Raw genomic sequence first — 23,771 nt, forward strand, 5'->3', positions numbered from 1 at the left:
AAAATTCTTAATTTTCTGAATTTACGTATAATCATATTTGAGGATCTAAATCCACATCACTCATCATAAAGACTTTTGCAAATAGACAAAAAAGTTAACATGTCACTCATAAGTTTCTATTTGAATATCTAAGGTGACCTTTTAAAGAAAATTCATTATCGCGGACAGTCTTGTAAAACACATTATATGACATTCTATTTTCATTATATTTTATATTAATATTTTCAAATATGTCAAAATATTGATGTATGTCGATATATTTAAATTACAGAAAATGTACAAAGAACAAAACTTAATATTATAATAATAGTAATAGTTGTTTTTTTATTAATATTTAATTAAATAAGTCGATTTGATAGATCTAACTAGCAGACTTTTTTAGTGATTTATAATTTTGATATTTTTAACTAAATAAACTTAAAAAAAAAATATTTATGTAACTCATATAAAAAAGTCTAACTTAACATAAATCTGTTGTAAGTTATATCATCAACCTCTACTAATGGACATGACCTATTTTTTTTCCTTACTTATAATCATCATAAGTCATTTTTCTAATATAAAATATCATTAACCCTAAAAATCAATTTCCCAAATAAAAAGCTTCCTCTGGAGCATATTTACTTTATGGGATTAGTTTACATAAGAATATTATATTGATACATGTAAACACCTATATCTTTTTACACTCATTTAATGGTTTTTATTTTTATTTTTATATTTTTTCTTTTTTTATCGCATCTGTGTTTCATGATATCAACAAAGTGTATAAGTGTCATTCCTAAAATGTGTTTGGTAAGTTCTTGATATTCCTTGAATAAAATATTTTCTTGAAATTCCTTGTATATATATTTTTAAAAAATTAGTTTAAAAATATAAAATTATAAATAGAATAAATAGATGAAAATATCTTTAAGTTATAGCTCAACTGACAAATAACGATATTGTTTAATTGGATGACTTGTTCCAAGTTCAAATCCAAGACATTGCAGTTGTGTAAATTAATTATGATGAAATTTACAATCTCTTCTAAAATAAATAAATAAAATAGACAAAAGTGAATAGTTATAGTAGTTAATCTTAGTGGTTAAACTCATATAGCTTAATTGTAGAGAAATAAAGTGTACGAGGTTCAAAATCAAGTCTTGTAAACCAAAATCATTACAACAACCAACTCAATTATAATATTGGTATTTGTATTTTTTTTTTATTTGTAGGCGAGATGATAAATATCATCTGAACTTTATATACACAACTATGAGATTTTATGTTTGAATTTAAAACATGATATTCAACTTAACAAATTAACATTTGCCAATTGAGCTAGAGCATAAAAACAACATTGATAAATGTACTACTTTTTAAAGATGAGATAGTAAAAAAAATACTCGTATACAACTGTGAAAGTTTTGAATTCAAATTTGAGACAGTGTAGTTAGGAGTGAGAATAGGGCATACCAGACAAAACTTTGAAAGGTATGAGTCTGACTTACGATTAATTTTTCAGATTTACGTCTGACTTATGATCTATCATAAGTTTTATTTCCGACCTAACTTGGTATTTTTTAAAAGTCTGACGTAAACTGAAAGTTTATTTAAAAGCCTTATTCACATTTAAATAATATATATTATACTTTTTTAAAATAAGCTAAACTAGGACTTTATATATAAGGAAAATTAATAAAATAATAAACATAAGGAAAATTAATAAAATTATAATCAAATCTAATAAAATTATAACTCACAGATCTACAACAACCTTATAAAAAAACAAAGAAACAAAATAAACTCATAATTAATAAACTCCAAAAAGTGCTTCCAAAAATTTCAAATAAAATAAAATTAACAATAAACAAAAGACATTGTCATCATCTAGACCGACCTATCATACATAATAGACTTTTTTTTATAACAAATACTAATATTAATAAATAACAATAAAAAGTAACAATATTAATAATAGATATTTTTATAAATCTGAATCTAATTTATTTAAATTAATAGACTTTAAAAAAAAATCTAAGCCTAACTTTTTTATAAAATAAATTAGACCAAACTATAAAATAGAACATACTATCATAATGAACGATTTAGTCTATTACCACTCATAATAGTATAAATTTTACACATCATTGGTAGTATTCTATTCCTAGGGGATTAAAAAAGTTTTCACTCTGTAAAGATTATATAAGAATATATAGTTGAAAAATGATGCCTAAATTTTATTCCTATAAATAAATATTACCTAAGAACAATTTTTATAAATTTTCTACCAAATATGAAACATAACTGTTCGTGTATGCTTCAAACAAACACAGCATTACACTTTTTTTTGTAAGAAAAAAACAGCGGTGCAACTAACCCCCAAAATAATTATTTTTGGTATAATTTTAAATAAATTATTTACTTCCCCAATTTTATAATTTTCCCAAAAGAAAAACTAAAAAATGAAATAATGTAGAGTAGATTCAATAATAATAATAAAATAATAATGTGAAGTAGAATTATACGATGAAATAGTTTCGTTCGGTCTTCATAATTTTCTATACTCATTTCTCAACTGTCTCGCCGCGTTCATCTCGAGTTCATAGCATCAATCACAAAAACAACAATCAATCACACACACCGTGTATATATACAGAGAGAGAGAGAGAAAATAATTGAATATTGAGAGAGAAAAACCCTTTTGAGTTTTGACTATTAAGCCCCCTTTTCACATTTGACTCTACTGATCGATTCTCTGTGTAATCAAAATTCAGATCTTTTTTCATTTTTCGATTCAGATTCGAATACCCAATTGCGTTTTCTCTTTTCTGGGTCATTTTTTATTTCTCACAAAGTTTTCTCTTATCTCTCACAATTTTGCCCCAATTATGTTGACTTCATCACTCTTGTTACTTATGAACTAATATGGAACTGTTCATAACACAACAACAACAACAACATAGACAACGACATCATCAGCAAGAACAATAACATGTCGTTTTACATTCGTCGTGAGGCTTCCAAGGTTTTTTTTGTCTCAGTTATTATCTATATAGAACAGACACTGATATCTTGATTATATTAATTTATTTTTTCAAATTATTATCAGTGTTTATGTGTTAGTGTTGTGTCTGGTTTCTGTGTCAGTAGTGACCCAGTCGTGCTTCATAGGTTATTATTCATTTGGGAATTTCTAGTTTTTTGTTGTTGTTATTGCTTGTTTTAATTTATGTTTGGTGTTTTAATATTTTTTTTTGTGTAGCTATGGAAGAGAATTTGTTCAGAGACAACTATTGAGATCAATCTTCTTGCTGAGAATTGGAAGTACCTTCTAGCTGGTCTTGTTTGTCAGGTTTTTTTTCCTCTATGTTTGGTGATGGTTTGAGTTTCACTATTCAAGTTTTTGTTTCCCTTTTGTGTAAACAATGAAAAGGCACTTTATGTTTTTCTTTTGATGTTGAGTTTAATGTTTCTTTAAAAGGAATTTTGGGGTTGTTGGAACTTAGGGTCTGTTTGGTTAGAGAAAATGTTTTCTGTTTACTTGTAGAGTGAAAGCATGGACAGTTTTGAATTTGACAGTGAATACAAAAAATAAAAACATAGAATGTTTTTTTGATTAATGGGTTTCAGTTAACGATTAATTATTCAGGAGTACCTGAGCGCAAACCTTGACTGAAATAATCTTTGGTCAGACTTTTCTTACCTTCTGACCGAACTCCAGATTACCAAACCTCTTTCCCCACGAAACTGGAGAGTTCAGACCAAATAAATAATCAAACAGACGCTTAACATGCTACAAAAATTTAAAATTGTCTTCTTCGAGTTGTTGGGGTGGATACATGATACTATTACTTGATTTAATCACTAAACTTAATTTTGTGAGTGATTATGTCAAGTATCACGGTTGGTTGATTGATTGGAGTTTGTTTTATTGAGAGAATTAAAGGAAGTTGTAATTATAATGAGTTTGCATTAGATGATGCATGGTATTTGAAGATGATCAAATGTTTCATTTCCTTTTTTGAGATGGCTTTAACAATATGCAGCTGGTTTTTGAGGGAAATCGTTAACGATGTTGTTAAATAGCCGCTATTATGTTGCGGAATTTGAACAAACCATTCTTTGCCAAATAGAGGCTATAATGGTGCTATAGGACTGCTTTGTAGTAGAATTTGAACAAACCGCTATTTTCAGCGATCTGCGATTTACAACATTGAAAATTAAGGAATGAAGTTTTATTGAGAAAACAGAAAGATGTTAGAAAGACAAATTTTTGTGAAGTATATCTTTGTGCTTTCTCTATCCTTGTCTTTGTTATGCATAAAGTTTAACCGTGCAGTCGATTAGTTTAATTACTTATTTTAACACCTGATACCTAAATCCAAATTGTTTCCCTATGCAGTACATACATGGTGTGGCGGCCCGAGGAGTTCATTATTTTCATAAGCCTGGCCCTGTTCTGCAAGATGTTGGATTTTTCCTTCTCCCGGTTTGTAATTGTCATTCCCTTCTTTAAATAATCTTTAAATAGGATATAAATTCCTTTTAATTTCTAATCCGGACACTTCTGCAGGAGCTCGGGCAAGACAAAGCTTACATCAGTGAAACACTATTCACGACTATCTTTATATCCTTTGCCTTGGTAAGAATTCTCTGTCTCGGTATGACTGCATTCTGTCAGCATTTAACTACCTACGCTCATTGTGATAGGTTCCCAGCTATGGGATTACAATCCATAAAGACTGAATTGTACTATGAAGTTCCATTTTACTTTTTGTTGTTCGTAGCTTGGTCATGCATGTTTTGTTGTGTATTCTGTTAAGTGTTGTAAAATTTCGGTAGGTTGTTCTACAACCACCATCGCCAATTTGTGAAGAATGGTAACACCATGGTGTTCTAAAAAGGCAATTTTTTACTTTCTGCCATGGACAACCATTTGCAATCAATAACATTGATTCTGACGCTGGTGTTTTCTTGAAGTCAAAGTTCTAAACTGCTAAAGCCTTCTATATATACATGTGTTGTAGTTTTGTCGGGTTTGAAAAGTTACACACGAGATTTTTAAGGTGTTTGTACTGACCATTGAGGATGACTTGTCAAAAAGAAAAAGAAAAAAAAGAATGGAAAATTAAATAAAGGCAAATATGATTTTGTATTTTAGTTTGAACTATGAAGTTCTTTTCCTAAGGTCGAATTCCAATTTTGGAGAATGATTATTTGCTCTCGGCTCTTTTTCTTTATTCCTTTCAATCTTTGCTCGCTACTCTGCTATTGCAAGATTTCAGAATTAAGCTCATACAGTATAACATCCTTTTGATTTCATTGCCTTATATTTCGTACTTTCTAAATTCCTTTTAGCCAGTATGGCTAATTTTTTGCGACATTCTCTTTTAGACAAATGTCATTATTTCTTTTCCTTCTTTTAAGGTTGCCACAATATATTCTTTGATCTGTGCTTTTGCAGTGGACGTTTCATCCTTTCATATTGAAGAGCAGAAAGATCTACACGGTTCTTATATGGTGCAGAGTTCTAGCATTCTTATTTGTAAGTATTATTCACATTCGCATCACGTCGTTTTTATACAAGTATTAGTGTTTTCAAAATTGGACCAAACCGACCGGTTGAATTGGGAACTGACCAGTCTGTCAGTTGGTTCAACCACGATCGGTTTTCAGTCTCTCAAAACCGGGTTGAACCATAGTTTGTTCAATTGGTTCGGTTTTTATTTCTTTTTATCAAAATATGTTTTTAAATACTTATTTATTAGTCATCATGTTCAACCAATTGAACCATGACCCAAAGGTCTCACCGTTTCGATCTCCGGTTCAGTTTTTAAAACATTGACAAGTATTGTTTAATCTTTTAGGATTTCTAGTTAATTAGAGGAGTGCTTAGGGTGATAAGTTGATGGTTGGAGTTAGTTTCCCACATGAAATGTAGACTATTATGCTCAAATATGTTGATTGATACGCCATGTCACTATACTCTGCTTCATTTTTTTAGTCTTGTACGATCAGTGCAATATATTTCTCATTACATCTCGCTATTGTGAATATGTTCACTGCAGGCTTCTCAAATTCTTCGCATAATCACATTTTATTCTACACAGCTTCCTGGTCCAAACTACCATTGCCGTGAGGTATGATTGGTTGATATGTGCGCTCGTAAAACATAGTATTGCATGCTGTGTTTCAAGTGTCATTTCTGTCTCCATTTTTTCAGATTCGTCATTCTTATAACATTACACTACTAATGTATCATGCAGGGTTCTAGACTTGCCACATTGCCTCGTCCAGATAGTTTCCTCGAAGTCTTCGTGATTAACTGTTAGTATAAATCATGTAATCGAGTTTTAGCTTTGATGCTTTGTTGTGGTTTTGGCACTTATTTTGATTTTAATATGCAGTTCCGCATGGCGTGTTATATGGATGTGGTGATTTAATATTTTCATCACACATGATCTTTACTCTTGTGTTCGTACGTACATATCAGAAATATGGCGCTCGAAGGTAAAATTTGCTTATAAACATCGGTTGAAATATCAAGTTTTTTCAGGAGATAGATTTTATTTACTGCAGTAATTTTTGTTTGGTTTCTTACTTCATTGTTCATTTCAAAACATGCACTCTGCCAAAACATATTTTGTCATGTTTAAATTTAAATTCTGATTAATTGTGTTCTGGATGAACGACTAGATCCATAAAGCAGCTCGCATGGCTGCTTGCTGTGATTCAGAGTCTTTTGATAGTAGCATCTCGCAAACATTACACGGTTGATGTAGTTGTTGCCTGGTAAGGACCCTTTTTCTTGTGATCGTTATTATTCTGCAATACGCTATTTAATACAAATTGTTGTCAAATAGTGGTTATTGTGACACTACAGTGCTGTAGCATAGCAGAATTTGAACAAACTGCTATGTTCCACGATCTGCAATTGACAACACTGAATGTGATGAAAAACCTCCGTCTGTGACTCTTTTTAATAATCTTTTCATCTTTTGGTCCCTGGCTTGGCAGGTACACTGTTAATTTGGTGGTATTTTTTGTTGACAAGAAATTGCCAGGTTTGCTCATTTTTACATACATATTAATATTAAATATCAGCTATTGTTCCTTACTTGAATGTGCCATTTGCTGATGTTCTGACTTTATTTGCAGAATTGCCAGACCGGTCGGTTGCCGCTGCAGCAACCCTGCTACCATTAAGCACCAAAGACAAAGACAGTAGGACCAAAGAGGAGAACTACAAGCTATTGAATGGGAATTCCGGTGACCCTGCGGATCGGGTATAGCAAATACATTTACCTTTTCCCCTTGTTCCTTTTACCAATGTTTTAAAAATTAGACTAGTGATAATTGATAAACCAGTGAGACTTCGAAGTCATGGTTCAATTGGTTCAGCCACAGTTGAATCAGATGACAAATAAATAAGTAAAAAGTATTAAAAATGTAAAAAAGAAAATGGGTTGAACCAATGTAATCGGGAGCAAACCAACCACCAAACTAGCCGGTTCCCGGTTGAACCAACCGATTCGGTCTGATTTTTTAAAAATTGCCTTTTACATTATGCTTGTCTAAGATCTCGATATAACATGGTTATTTTGCACTTGCTCAGAGGCAAAGAAGTCAAATAAACGGCAAGATTACGGAAGATGGCAATACACACCATACCGACTTAGCCATGAACGGTGCATAGATAAAGGAGTTGCCTCCATTGTACAAATTGGATCAGCTGCAATTGTTGGAAAGATTCAACCTTCAATTAGAAGATTCTGTTGCTTAAACATAAACTTCTCAAATGAGAAGTCAAAACTAGTACCAAGATTTGTGTTGTGCTTCTTCAACACTTTGCAGCCTTGATCCATTAAATCAGCAATGTGCCCTTTCAATGTTGAAATCATGTGCATAGGCTTTTCTTTTTGCTAGTTCTATATTTCTCCTTGCATTACGTAGTAGCCTAATGTTCAGCACTATGTAATATAAGCATATATAATGTAAAGAAGAGGTTAAAGCTAAATGCAGCACTTTTTTTTTTTTCTTTCCAACAGGAGTTTTAAGGTTGAGCTGATTACTGTTAAGAATAGTTCAATTAGTTTGTTAGAGTTAGTTAGCTTTGAATCAGTATTCTCAACACCGATTATTGGAGGTTCATTTTCTTTGAAATGACGAGGTTGGTGCTATTCAAATGCACAAAACCACCACTTCTATTCTATTTTAAATCTGTTTAATTTTAAATAATGATTGTGGACGTCTCTAAGCGTAGTTCAATTGGTTGAGCTGACTCACTCGAAAGAGTTTGCGTAAGAGGTTTAGGATTCAAATCCTAACTATTAACATATCATGTCTCAAGTGTAGCTTAATTAGTTGAGGTGAAACACTCAGAGTTTGAGTAGGTGGATTGGGGTTTAAATTCTAGTATCTGTTGTAGCTTTTTATTTTTGTCTCAAAAAGTTTGATTCTTTTAAGAAACAATTCAAGATACAACTAATGATATTTTTTCTTTTATGTTTTTGTAAAAATTAAAAGTATTCATTAAATGCATTTTATTTTTGTTAAATGAATTAAGGGTAAAAAGGTTTAGACTCATCTAATTTTATTTTCTTAATATGTGTGTTTATTTCTAAAAGACTAAAGATTAGGGATAGAGAGAGTAATTGTTAACGTAACATTAATACTATATTTGATTCTTTTTATAAAACACAATCAGTTAATAAAAATTAATGTATTTAATTTATAATAACATAAAAAAAATATCGATTTAACAATTTTTTATAAAAAAAAAGACATGAGAGAGTAATAGTTAATATTTGATAATAAGAAAATAATGATTGTGGATAATATATCATGACTACTAGTATTCCTTAAAATTGAGATGGTGACAATGTGACATGAGCTAGCACATGATGTTTTTGATCATGCATGTGCTTTCTTACACATGACAATGCTATGTCGATTGTCCTGGGCCTTTTTTTTTCTTCTTTCTATTCATAATATGAAATGATATGATTTATGTAGTTGATAGTAGTAAGCACATCACATGCATTATTATCTTCTTTACACATGGGTTACTCATCATTTTCTTCACGTGGTTTGTGGCCCTTTTAATTGCTCAAGGACTTTTCCAGCAACTATGAACGTTTTGTATCGAAGCTTGTGGCCATGCAAATCTTTATTCTAAGGAGCTTCCAAGAATGGCATCATCATTAATACATTGTGAGTACAAATATTTAACTTATCCATGTCGGAAAATGTGGCCATAAATATAATAAAATACTCCTCCCGGGCTCAATTATATACAAAAGAGTGACTATATTTTTTGAACTCAAATATAAATTAATATTAATACGCTAATCTTAATTCTTTAATATTGTGGAGAGATTATCATTATAATTGGGGGAATGTTGATAAATGCATTTTAATTTTTTTTTTATATGAAATGAAGAAGATTAAATGCATTTTTAATAAGTGTAAAATTAATTATTTTTACTTATAAATAAGTCTAGAGAAAAATATATAAGTATAAATAGAAAAATAGTTGGAAATTCTCTTATTCAATTCGTCTCATTTTAACGGTCTCATTTGAGTTGCGTGTAGTTTTTTAAAAAATGATTAAGTTTATTGATTTTAATGATAAAATAAGTTTAATTTATTTCAATATTCTTATTAATTATAGTTCATTGAGAATATAATAAATAACTTTAGTGAAAAAAAAAGTAATTAATATTATATTGATAATGTAAAATGACAAATAATTTGAGACAAAAAATTAACAAATGAGCCTTTAAAATGAGATTGAGAAGATACTTTATTAATAATTTTTGTAATATCTAATTGTTTCATATTAATTAAATGTCATATTTAAAATATTTATTTTGAATTCGACCACAAGACTAATGACTCTCGTAGAGAGCATTTTGATAATAGATCTATCGTAAACGTAGACAATGTCTCATTATAGTTGTAGATAAATGATGCAACTAACTATAAGATATCGCTAACTTTCTAACATAATTATACCAATCTATTAAAGACAAACATAATTACATATCTTATAATTTGTTAGAGATATATAAAATTATAGATTAAAAGTTAATTAATTACAATTAGTTAATCTATCAATACGTGATACAATACTTTTTTCATTTGTAATATTTTAACTTTCATCAATATTAAAGAGCTACTTTTTTCATTTGTAATATTTTAACTTTCATCAATATTAAAGAGTTTTAAGCTTTACTCTATTCTTATTCGGTGGACCATTTTCATAACAAATTTTTTAAAGACAAATCATCTGCATAGATAGATTCAAGAACTGAAATACAAGTACATATTTTTCTTAAGGTCAAAAGATTGTTTAATTTTTATATATAAAAACAGTTGCAAAAACATATAAAAAAGGAGACGTGTGCCCTTTTCAAAGATATATTTGTGCTTACCATGAGGCCTAGCCTATACAAATAAGATAAGGTTTTCAATTTCATTATTAAAAGCTAGCTGAAAGCGACAATGAAAAACCTAACAATATTGGTGTCTATTCAAAATTTTGCAATTACAACTAAGTTGGCCTCGTCATGCAGGTGGATGTGGCCTATCTATGTATCACTAAAATAATTTAGGTGCATGTGATCAAGTAAATTCATTATTAAAAATTTCAATGACCAACTTAAGTGTTCATGTAATGAAAAATATTTGTTGATAATACTAAATTCTTTAATTAGATCTTGTGACATATAAGTATTGTTTTGATAAATAAAAAAATTTCACATTACTTAAAATTCGAGATTAAAAATAGCTTATTAACATTCATATTTTTTAACTTACTAATGTGTAAGAATAAAATGATAAAAGTTTATATAAGAAAACGGTTAATCAAATATTAAGAAAAAATCTCAATATCGTCATAGTGAAACATCATTTTACTCTAATGATATCTCAATTAAATTTAATATACATTGTCAATATAAAAAAAAATTCTATTATTAATAAATTATTTAAAATATTTGATTTTATGAAATCTAAACTTATATATATGGATAATTCTAATTTGTCCACAAAAATATTATATGATTTCTTGTGGCCCACTTAAAATACCAACGGTGTTACCCAACAAAAAGGTGTTGCTTGCGCAATTTAAGCTGAAAAAGTTAGTCAATGTAGGAAAGGGGTTTGTTTTAGGAGACAAAAGATATCACACTCACATAGAGAGACATAGTGCAATTATAAGGTTGATATATACAACGTGAGTGATATTGCAAAACATCATTAAGGCATGTCTTCAAATCCAACTAACGACCACTTTTCTATATTACATATTACTCCTTTCAATGTAAGAGGGTCCCTTTTGATCCCTATATGGGTGTTATAAATCATCACGTCCCCTCTTACTTTATGGATTGATTCATTTTTTGTATTGTATTTTTGTTTTCAATCTAGACAATTATCATGTCTTAATTCCTATCTTGCATTTTGTGATTTTAATGAAGACCCTTATTTTTTCTTTTCCCTTTTGATGAGTTTAATGTTTGATTTTTAAATGAAGCATTATTGAATAATAAAGTGGAAACTATACTACGATAATATTTCTTATATACAAAAGTTGAATTCACTCACATTTCACTTATGGTAGCAAAGAAAATGGCATTCTTGCAAGCTCTCTAACTTCTAAAGCATGGATATTTATGTCAACACTTGTTAAACATTAAACAAACAATTTAATAAGTGTTTGACACTTCTTAAAATTCTTAGGAAGAGTTTCTCTATACACAAAAAAATATAAAAAAGACGTTTGTTTTTCAAGTTATAAAATTATATCTATAGACGCTTGTTAAAAGAATTATTTAGTGTAAAATATAACAAATTCTTATCGGAATAAAAAAATTCCACCCTCCAACATGAGAATATAAAAGCGAGAGTTCAAGTGTACATTTTATTCTTAGGAATAAATTGTTCACGAGAATAACTTTTACAAACTTGTACCAATCATGGAAATGTTATATTTGTGATAATCTTGAAAGAAATACACTATAATAAAATAAAATGTGTTTTGTTTCGTCCTTTTTCTTTTTAATCATACAATGATTACTACTAAAAAATAGTATGCAACAATTAAGTAAGTTATTAGACTTAAGTAATTAATTAATTTCAATTAAAAATAAATCAGTTGAAGAGTTTACGTTTGAATTCTAATTAAAACAATCTTTGATTAAACTTTATTTACTTTTTTTCTTAGAAACTAGAGGATAGCCGAAAAAAATAGCATGCAACTGCGATTATGCTCACACTTTTTTTATGGTTGAAAACAAGTGTCGTTTGAATTTATTTTTTTTATAAAAATATACATTTAAGAGTTTGGCTTGTTTTAAAATTTTAAATGTTTTTTAATAATTAAAAAGAAAATTATGCAATAGGATGTTTGTCATGTACTCGTTCCGCTAAAAAGTCTGCATTGGTTGTCCTCAAATTTATGATGAAAATAAGCTGATTCGAGTTAAACCTTATCAAACATACATTAGATTTGTCAAAAAATTTAAGGTCTAAGTATGGTATGTGGTTTGTCATAGAATTTTTGTTAGGACTTAATCTAACTTTTATGCATATTATAAAAGTTTTTTCGGCTTATGATTAATTTTTTTAGTATGTTTCTAAATTTTAGGTCATAATGAACATTTTTCTCGATCTACATACGATAACTTGAGCTCTAGAAATTAGATTGACGCGTACGAGTTGACGTTGAAAAGCTAAGAGACATATATACAAATTTTATGTTGATGTCAAAGTCTAATTCGGAATTCTACTTGGTCACAATTGCTGAAAGTGACCTGAAACCTTAATTAATAATAATCAATATTGGACAACTTGTTTTTTTGGCATAGAGCTTATAGAGCAAAAAACGAGTACTATATATTTTTGTCTTTTAGAGTAAATATTTTTTTGGCAAGAGAAACTCACTTAGGTTAGGTTTTTCACCAATAGAACAATAACCTTCTTTTCTCATATTTATTTTTATAGAATGCTAATTTCTAGGATTATTTTACTATTCAGCGCTTCATCAAAACCTTGAGGTTTATCTTATATTATTAATTTCATTTTGATGATTTTGTTCCTTTTCATTCAATTATATTGTTATTTTGATTGTTTAATTCGAATTTCAATAGAGTTGATAAATTTTGTTTGATATAATTCGGCTTCTAAATCAATCTAGTTTTTGCGATACTTGATTCTTAACTATAATCTATCATTCAATGCGATGTTTAATCAAGTCAAAGAAATAAAATTTCCATATAGTTAATTTATGTTTTTTTATCAATCCTATAGTCAAACAATAATAAAATCCTAGTTAGAAATTGAACCCTTTAAAAATCTATGATAAGTCTGAAATTCCCAAACCAGGGGATTAGTCATTTCAATATATGTAATTCTAAATTTGTTTTCTCAATTCGTTTGAACCTTAATTCGAAACCCTATGCTACATTTTTATTAACTTATATTTGACTTGTGTGGGACATTGAATCAACAAGTCAGTCTATTTAAAAGTCTATTTCATATTAACATTTTTAAATAAATAATAAGACATATTTTTTTTAATAGATCAACATGCTAATAGATCAATTAAAATAAATATTTCCTTCGAGATTTAGCACGTCATTTTAAAGAATTTGACTTTTTTATTATATCATATTTCAATTATATTTTATTATAACACATTAAAATATGTCAAAAATTTATGTAGAATAATATGATTAAATTACTAAAAGGTTAGTAAATTTAAATTTTAAAACAAAAGTCGAATCTAATATGTAATAAATAATAATAATAATAATAATAATAATAATAATAATAAATATTATTTATATTTTATTAAATAATCCGGTATAACAGGCTTCACAAGTTTTTCCTATGACATGTGGTATAATTTTTTTTAGTTAAATAAACTTTTAAAAAAGTATTGACTTTGTTTATTTAAAAAAAGTACATATGATTTAAATCTATCGTAGATTAGGCTATAAATCCTTGTAATGGTCAAAACTAACGCATACCTCAATTATAAGCAAAAATCAATTAATTAATGTATTCTATAATTTTTTACAAAAAATTATTTAATGACATTATTCCAAACATATCATTTCCAATAATTTTTAATGTGGTGATAAATATCTATATTTTTTATTTATTTAAAATCAGAAAAATTAAATATATTTAATTAATATTTAAAAATCGGAGCCCGAAGGAAGTACTAATTTTATTTTATTTCTCCCAACCTTTTCTTTTTGTAGTCATATATGACGAATGAAAATACATTAGATGTAGTCATTGAGTTTTCATATTTGTTAAGAGATATAAACTCTCCTATAGAAGTGAACGTGAATGTTAGAGTTGTGATTACTTGGATTTTGTTTTGTTTTTTACTCAACTTGGATTTTGTTAAAGCTTTTAAAAAACTTTGTTTTGTTAAAAATTGCATTGAATTGTATGCGAAGTTTGGTGTGAGTGCTCCAAAATGAGTGGTTTATCTAAAGATAATTAAATATTTCCTGTACGTTTTCAATTTTCAAAAGTATTATAAAGAATTAAAATAAATCATCAATTTAATCTATGAAAATATAAAATATTATCAATTAAATATATCAATTTTTGACATTGTAACGATCAATAATTATTTTAATAATATATTATATTTTTGGAGATTTTATTTGATGTTTTAAAAATTAATTTAATTTTTTTATTAAATTGAAAATCAGAATTATACGGTATTATATTTTCAAAAATTAAAATGAGTTAATATTAGAGAATTATCTTTCAAAATTCAACAAAAAATGCGTTTTTTTTTAATGTACTACATCATTGACTAAAGCAACGCTTTTCAAATTTGTATTATTTAATTCGTCAAAAGTCACGCAGCTGATATGATTATCAATTATATAAAGCCCTAATGTCCTATAATATTGATATATTGTATAGTCATACTACCTACTTCTAGCATGATTTGAATCACTTACTTTTTTACGCATAAATATGGTTACACAAAATAATCAATTTTGGATCAAATCACATTTATATCTATAACTAATTTTAAAAAACCAAATATTTAGAGTATGATTTTGACTAATTAATATATTTTGGACATAGTTATTTATTTTTTAATCAATTATTAATTTGGATGTCAATATTTAATATTATCAGCTAACCTTTTTCTTAAATATTTTTCTATAATTTTTCTGCTTTTTTTGAGAAAAGAATTTTATTTTTACTTTTTTTAGGTCAAAATTTTCAAAACCAATTAGAAATTTTTCCAAATGAATTTTGATAGAAACAAATCTTGATTTTTTTTTTCTAAACAATTTTATAAAAAAATCAGTTAGAATTTTTTTCAAACAGATTTGTTATTGAAAATAAATCGAGATTTTGTGTTTGTTTCGAAAAGAATAAAAAAATATATTGCTTGTAAAATTGATTATGGATATAAATGATTTTTAACTTAAAATTAAATCCAATTATATAAATTAACTATAAAAATCAATTATAATAAATGATTATATAAAAGGAAATTGATTATGTGAATATGATGGTGTCAATTAACAATCCCACACAAAACACAAACTTGCTGATGTGCTGAAATGAGGAGGAGATACTATGACACATTATAAAGTTGAAATTCTTTTAACACTGAATCTAACTTTTTTCTTTTTAATTAGGTGTCATCAAATTTTTATATTGTTAATATATCACAAACATTTCAAATGATGGATATACCTACAATACTCCTTGGGTTTTGTATCATGTCTTAATTTTTTATTAATGAATTTTTTTTCTCTAAAAGAAATTCAATGAATGTTGTTTAGTTGATTGTTTAGGTCAAATTGTGACTAAGCATTGAAACAAAAATTAATTTAATTTGATATGTTGGAACGTGGTTCCAATACATAATATTATTTTGTGTATAAGTATGATCATTAAACTTTTGAGAAAAGAAAAACAATATAAAATTTATGGAGTAAAATTTGAGGGATTAATATTATATATTTTATTTATTTAATCATGTGCAATTAATTTCCATTAGATTGAAAATTGAGTGAATAATTAATTTGATGTTCGAAATTGTAAACATAGGTAAAAATAATTCTTGAATTTTTTAAATTTGTAAATATATTTATGAAATTGTAATAAATTCGTTAAAATAATTTATTTGTTAACTTCTATTTTTAAAAGATATAACGTGACACACTAAATAAACATATAGTTTTCTACGTGAATCTAAAATATGAGAATTTAAAATATGAGGTGATGATCATAGAGTTAACATGAACTCATTGATATGAGATCCACAAAGAAAATGACATTTTTATTTGACATGCTATATCATAGTTTTAATGACATAAAATAACAAATGAGTCATTTTGACTAACGGTTTTACAATTTCAATTATATATGATCAATTTATAAAATTAAGCGACTATTTTAACCAATGTTTGAAATTTTGAGAACTAATTTATCTTTTTGATCATTGAAAATGAGCTTCCTTTATATTAAAAATTATTCATTTATAATAGTAGTAGTAATAATAATAAATCTGAAATTTCCTTTTATTAAAAGTTAAGCAAAATGATGAGAAAAAGCAGAAAAGCATAAAGCTGAAACCAGAAAATTTAGAACAGAAAAGGTCCTTTACAAATTGAACAACAGAAAGAAAAAAAAATACCTGTTTCAATTTTCAAAGGGAGAACAAATTAAACAAGTAAATTTAACATTATAAAACTTTAACAGCTTGAGTCAAAAGAAAAGAAAAAACTTTAACAGCTTGTATTTATGTATGTATATCATCACCTTAGGAACCTTTTGAAATTCCAACTTTTTCCATTTATGTTGAAACAAACGTAACATAAACATAAGAATCATAGATAGACCAAATGGGCTCACAACAATGAACACTGTCTGATCATTCTTCATTAGCCATTCAATTTACCTTCAATTGATTCTTCTTTCACACATGGGGGCTCGTTGCTCTAAATTCTCTTTCTGTTGGTTCCACTCTCACCTTAAACCTTCTGTTCTTGAATCCTCTGACCAAGGTTTGTTTTCTCTTTTGTTTTTGTTTTACTTTTATTTTTGTCTTAACCCTCTTATTTCCAAGGGAAAAAAGGACTCTGGTAATCCAGAGTTCCATCGGGTTAGGAGGTAAGTAAAGTCGGACTACATATTGTTCTAGCTGGGATTCAAACTCGGGTTATTTAATTCTTAACTGAAACTTATTAACCACTTTTGTTTTTGGTTTTTTAGTACACAAATGACACACCCTCTTGTGGTTTAACTTTAAAAATGTTAACTTTATTGTAGAAAATGGTGGCAAGAGTGAAAAAAACTTGTGGCCTAGTTTTTGTGAGTATAGTTTGGATGAATTGAAGGCTGCTACAGATGGGTTCTCCTCAGAAAACATAGTCTCCGAGCATGGTGAGAAAGCTCCAAATGTTGTTTACAAAGGGAAACTTGAGAATGGAAAGTTGATCGCCGTCAAACGTTTCAACAAGTTCGCTTGGCCTGATTCTCGACAATTCATCGTTTGTTTACTTTTCACTGCCACTTCATTATTATTCTGCCATTTCATTTCATGCAAAGTTTTAAATTGCAGTTGTGATCGTAGTTACAGACTTACAGTTCTAGGTTGTTGACTGCAACCACAAACTATAGCCGCAGTATAAATGTTTTAGAGGTCTATAATGACGTCGCAGTCACAATTACGGCTGCATCAGCTACATTTGTCTGTATTTTACAACAGTGTCAAGGTTTGCAGAGTAACCACAATTGTGACTATAACTGCAATTTAGAACTAAGATCACAGTTGTAGTTATATAGCAATTCTCGATAATGCGCAAAATTGCATGCAAATGAAGACTGTTATGCAATTTCCATTGTGGTTGTAGAGACCTCCAAGATCTTTATACTGTAGCCGCAATTGTAATTGCAGACTGCAATTTAAAACTACTATTTCACATATTTGATTTTTAGTTCTAAAAATGACAAAATGTGTTGTGTTTTTTAAGGAAGAAGCTAAACAAGTGGGGAACCTTAGAAGTGAACGTTTAGCAAATTTGATTGGTTGTTGCTATGAAGGGGATGAGAGGCTGCTAGTGGCAGAGTTTATGCCACATGAAACTCTTGCTAAGCATCTCTTTCATTGTGAGTTATTTGTGATTACTATAAACTTTATGTTAGTCATAGATGGATTTAAATCTTTCATTTAAATTGGTTTTGTGAACTTTGAATTCTAAACATGGAAATAAAAAAATAATTATTTTTAACTTTGTGTAGGGGAGGCTCAGCCTATGAAATGGGCAATGAGGTTGAGGGTGGCCTTCTATTTAGCTCAAGCTCTAGAATATTGCACAAGTAAAGGAAGGGGTTTGTATCATGATCTCAATGCCTATAGGATCTTGTTTGATCAGGTATTAGGGGTTTGTTTAATTTGTGAAATATGTGTTTCAAGTTCCCTTTTTAATCCATAAGGTATCGGCTCAAGTCACGGTTAAGAATTTGACCTTGTAATCTTAAGAGACAAAAATTCAAATTCATTCAGAGACAGTTGTAAAATGATCATTAGTGTCACTATAATATATAGTAATTTTTCCTTAATTTTTTTTGAACTTGGATTGGCATGTACAGGATGGTAATCCAAGGTTATCTTGCTTTGGGCTTATGAAGAACAGCAGAGATGGCAAGAGTTACAGTACAAACTTGGCTTTCACCCCTCCTGAGTACTTAAGGACTGGTAATGATTTTATCAAGTTTGTTTGGAATCCAGATTTTTGTTGTCAGACTACCACACATTCATGCCATTCAATAAGTTGGAACCATTGAATGAAGATCAGACAATTCACATTTTAAGCTCGATAAATCAAATTGAAAAAGAAAACTCGGAAAGTGAGTCGTCAGATATTCATCCACCAGTTCTGATTGACCGATATCTTGCCCGACTGAATTAGTGCATCTAATTCAATCTTTGGCATTACTTCATAAACTGTAGAATAAGAAATCTGAAGAATCTGTCACTGATTCATTCACAAGATATAGATTGGTCTAAATGGTCATAGACCTATTAATAATATTCCTATATGATGGATATGTGGAGGTGGAATTTATTACTTTACAAAAGGAGCCTTCATTTAATTTTATGTCCATTTCTCCAAATAACTTAAAATAAGAATAAATAAAAAATAAGCATTTGGATTTATGTGCAGGTAGAGTGACAGCAGAGAGTGTGGTTTACAGTTTTGGAACTCTGTTGCTTGATCTCTTGAGTGGTAAACATATTCCCCCAAGCCATGTAAGTTTTCTTTCCATTGTTTACTCCTCAACAAATTCATGATAATTGTTAATACCCAATGTACTCTCCGAAGCACTGTCACAAATACCATATACGACACTAAAATTGACTCATAAGCACCAGTAATAATTTAAAAAAATAGAAGTGATTGATTGTAATTATATATGTCAGTTTAGGAAATGATACACATCACAAAACGAACACGTCTCATTATGAAGTGTCAGTGCAACACAGGATATATGTTCTTAAGAAGACAAATTCAACATTAGGACTTATTATTTGTGTAAATGTATCACTAGTGTGAAGGCTTCAAAATGGTCACTTCTTATAGTTCCAATCTACAAACCAATTTTTTACTCTTTTTACAATACAAGACTTTAAAGATGACCTTGAAGTGTTCATAACCTTTTAGGTTTAGGGTACATTTGTACAAATGGTTTTAAAGGGAAAGGTTTAGACTACCAAATTAAGGGATCAGGATTCCCTGCAGTAAAAAATGCACGCAGTTATACAATATAGACGATATCAATCGTTAATTGTAGATCAGACGGTTCAAATTACAGAATAGTAAAATTAACTTTAAATGATCTCGGCCATTAATGTTAGATCGGACTACTGAGATGCATTACTACGTGACAAAATAAATGCAGGAAATCTAATTCCCAAACTAAGGTATGTTTTTTCTTATATTTGAAACCGAACAGAGTACAAAGTAATTGAATCCATTACTAACTAAACTGATTAACTAACTAATTTTGTAACAACTCTCCTAATACTTTTGTTTGTTCCTTTGCAGGCACTTGATCTGATACGTGGGAAAAACTATTTGATGTTGATGGATTCAGCATTAGAGGGTCATTTTTCAAAGGATGATGGAACTGAGTTAGTTCGTTTGGCTTCACGTTGTTTACAATATGAAGCTCGTGAGAGACCAAATGCAAAGTCTCTTGTTGAATCACTTATGTCACTTCAGAAAGAAACTGAGGTATATAATTATATACATATACATGCATGCAGAGAAAAAGATTGTCTCTTGGTTTTTTTCTTCTCATGTTTCTCTAGTGGAATCTCAACAATAGAAAACAAACAGAGATTATTTAAAAAATTTAAAAGAAGAGAGAGGTGGTGTTTTAAGTGCTGAGATTAAAGTTGGAGCAAAATCCTGTGAGTTTTCACTGGAGGGAATCCATTCCCTACATGAAGATATCATATAACAGATTTTGTTTTGTTAAAGAAGTGTTATTCTATATTAATTACTATATTCTGACCGATATTATGTTTATATGCAAATATTTAACTTCTTCCCTGATATTAAGCTTTATTGGGTACTATAAAACACCGACACTTCATATTAAAAGCTTGTTTGAAGTCCAACATGTATTGTTTCGAACACCTACACAACACTGACACGTATAGTTGTTACATGCAATCACTTCTATTTTCTCAAATTGTTATTGGTGTCTATGTATTAGTGTCATTGGCGCGTGTAGTATATTGTCAGTGCTTCGTAGGTTTGGCAACCTTGATCTTTTAAATAATCACGTAGATGAAGCAACTCCACACTTGGTATAAAATTTTGTCAGTTCTAGGGTTCCTTAAGAGGAATGATTAACACTAAGTTGGATTGAAGTTTAAATATGTGATGCTTGTTTGACATATAATTTTGATTGTGGAAAGGTTGCATATATTTAATATATTTAATGCTTAATTAATAAAAGAATTTTCCCAAATTTTGTTCTCATAAGAGGATTGCTTTTGATCATCATTGTTTTATTATTTTTAGTTTTTGTTGAAATTAGTCTTTAGAAATTAAAATCAACATAGTCCTCATATTACAACATTCAATTAAGGAAGTGTTGTCTTTGTTGTAAAGTAAGACAAGTTCTACCATTCTTTGAAAATTGTTGTAAACACTAACAAAAACTTGTGTCATTCTCTAGAAGTAAAAGTTCGTAGAGTCACAATCCTCTTCATCCTCATGACTAAGAATGACCAGATTGGTTTCGGTTGGACAAAAATAAAGGAAAACAAATATAAGTTGAGTTTTGAGGCATGCATATTTGTTTTCCTAGTTTTTGCAAACTGGCATCATTCAGGTCGTTGTCTCAAACGTTGCAATAAGGAGGACCATGAACATTTACTTCTGGGGACCAACATCAGCTATCATTAGAGTTTCAAATGATTTTCATCCACAATGAACCGCCCTATAGAACTTGCCATTAAAGCAATGTGGGATGTATATCACGTGTTAGCCCAACTTGGGAAAAGTATGATTTCTCATTTAATTTGGATAGTATATGAGCAGGTACCCTCACATATTCTAATGGGTCTTCAACAAGAAACAGCCTCCTCAACAAAGCCATTATCATTAACATCTTTTGGAGAATCATGTTTGAGATTGGATCTTACTGCTATACATGCAATATTAGAGAAGACTGGTTACAAGGATGATGAAGGCATTGCCAATGAGGTTTTTTCCACACTTGAAATTATACACAATATATGAAAGAGAAGAATATGAACTTTATTTACACACTTTTCCTTCTAACTTTGTGTATACTAATTCCAATGTTGATCACTTAATGTTGAAACAACTGCAGCTTTCCTTTCAATTGTGGACAAGTCAAATGCAAGAGACCTTGAATTTGAAGAAGCATGGAGATGCTGCTTTTAGAGCTAAGGACTTTGTCACAGCCATTGACTGCTACACACAAGTAAGAGGATTTTAAGGACTGTAGCTTAAATTGGATGTTATGCATAATGTTAATTAATGCTGTGATGACTATGATGTTGCATAACATCTCAAAGGGAGTTTTAGTCTCCTCAAGCCATATTCATTGGTGTATCATGTATGTATGTATTGCTAATTATAAAGTATGAATTTAATAATGATGCGCATTACACATACATCTAATCATATTTTGTCATCTCACCACATTGGTAGAAACACAATTACTGAAATATAGAAATATGATGTGGTGAAATAATAACATATGATTGGACGTCATATGATAAGTGTCTCTGAAATACTGCACATGTAGGATGTGCCACAATATTTACCCCCAATTTGCAACGTGTCGGTATACATCATCGTGGACTTGGATCCTCTTTAACCCCTCTACAAAATATTAGTCGTTAGATTAATCTAGCAGTTAAGAGTGTTGATCTTTGTGTTGGATTAAGCTAATAGATGAGATTTCTTTGGAGAGACAAGAGGAATTGTGTGGATATAGACAGTTATAAAGTGGCTTATAAATAGAGTATGCAGCTCAATTGGTTAGGTAAAAGACACCGAATGAATTTTAAGCAAAAGGTCTAGAGTTTGAAACCCTAAAAACTAATAAAAATAACAACTGACTTACTAATATTTCCTTACAAAAGTATAGAGTAAGTTTTTTTTGCCTCAAGTAGATAGCTCAGCTAGTGAACTAAGAGACATTGAAGAAATCTTAAGAAGTAGGTCTAGGGTTCGAACCCTAGAAACTAACATAATCACTAACTTATTACTCCCTCCGTCTTTGAACTTTGGTTCTTTTAATCCTAGACTACTTAGGTAAGTTTAATATTTTTTACCCTTCATTCATCAAGTAAAAACAAAATTCATTTAATTCATGTTTTAGAGTTTTTAAGAGTACAAAAGGAAAAATATCATTAATTGTATATTGGTTTTCTAAAAGAATCAAAGTCGTGGGACAAAAGTAAAATCTTTAAAAGACCAAAGATCGGGGACAGAGAGAGAAATACTTGTCTATAAAAATATAGAGTAAGTTTTGAATATTTTGGTTTTTGTTTCATCAGTTCATAGATGGAGGAACCATGGTGTCACCTACAGTATATGCAAGGAGATGCTTGTCATATTTGATGAATGACATGCCACAAGAAGCTCTAGGGGATGCAATGCAAGCTCAAGTGGTATCTCCTGAGTGGCCTACATCTTTGTATCTTCAAGCAACTTGTCTTTTCAGCCTTGGAATGGAAAATGATGCACAAGAGACTCTCAAAGATGGAACTAACATGGAAGCCAAAAAACATAAAAATTGAAAACTGTATAGATTTTTCTTTGTTATGATCTCAGGTTTTATTTGATGACTTATTTTGTAGCTTTTTATTAGGTCTTGCTTCCAATTCTGTCTTACGATTTTTTTTTTTTGTTTTCTGCAATTCAAAAAGATAATGACTGGCTTGAAATTTCACATGTGTGCAGCCTCTTTCTTTTTTTTTTCTTTATTGCCTGCATATCTTGTTTGGATGAATATACTGTGATCTAGATGAGTTTTAATCCACTATGAACCATCTCCTATTATCTGATGATTTTTTATTTATAAAATAAGATATTAAGGAATATACTCCCAATATAAAGTTATTTTACCTTGATAAACAATCATTACTCACCAAAGTAACTAACACTTGCATAACTTTCTTTAGTGTTATTTATTTATAAAATGCGTAATATGTTGTAGTAAACTGATGT

The 23,771-nt window shown here is 29.1% G+C and overlaps 2 protein-coding genes across 2 annotated transcripts; both read left to right on the plus strand.

Annotated features, from left to right (window-relative positions):
* The first annotated feature begins 2,617 nt into the window (after positions 1 to 2,617).
* On the plus strand, positions 2,618 to 8,030 carry LOC101495845 (phosphatidylinositol:ceramide inositolphosphotransferase 1-like). Its single transcript, XM_004513219.4, has 12 exons — positions 2,618 to 3,010; positions 3,248 to 3,337; positions 4,388 to 4,474; positions 4,559 to 4,627; positions 5,450 to 5,530; positions 6,054 to 6,125; positions 6,252 to 6,312; positions 6,393 to 6,495; positions 6,682 to 6,777; positions 7,003 to 7,049; positions 7,144 to 7,271; positions 7,601 to 8,030. The coding sequence occupies exons 1-12, from the start codon at positions 2,978 to 2,980 to the stop codon at positions 7,679 to 7,681; spliced, it is 948 nt and encodes a 315-aa protein (XP_004513276.1). The 5' UTR covers positions 2,618 to 2,977; the 3' UTR covers positions 7,682 to 8,030.
* An 8,692-nt stretch (positions 8,031 to 16,722) lies between these two features.
* Positions 16,723 to 23,493, plus strand: LOC101495518 (serine/threonine-protein kinase BSK6). The gene is made up of 10 exons (XM_004513218.4): positions 16,723 to 17,051; positions 17,317 to 17,537; positions 18,021 to 18,156; positions 18,289 to 18,422; positions 18,640 to 18,745; positions 19,215 to 19,300; positions 20,097 to 20,285; positions 21,606 to 21,770; positions 21,901 to 22,014; positions 23,099 to 23,493. The coding sequence occupies exons 1-10, from the start codon at positions 16,970 to 16,972 to the stop codon at positions 23,339 to 23,341; spliced, it is 1,476 nt and encodes a 491-aa protein (XP_004513275.1). The 5' UTR covers positions 16,723 to 16,969; the 3' UTR covers positions 23,342 to 23,493.
* Positions 23,494 to 23,771: the final 278 nt, after the last annotated feature.

Source organism: Cicer arietinum, chromosome 6 (genome assembly GCF_000331145.2).
Source record: "Cicer arietinum cultivar CDC Frontier isolate Library 1 chromosome 6, Cicar.CDCFrontier_v2.0, whole genome shotgun sequence".
Lineage (NCBI taxonomy): Eukaryota > Viridiplantae > Streptophyta > Magnoliopsida > Fabales > Fabaceae > Cicer > Cicer arietinum.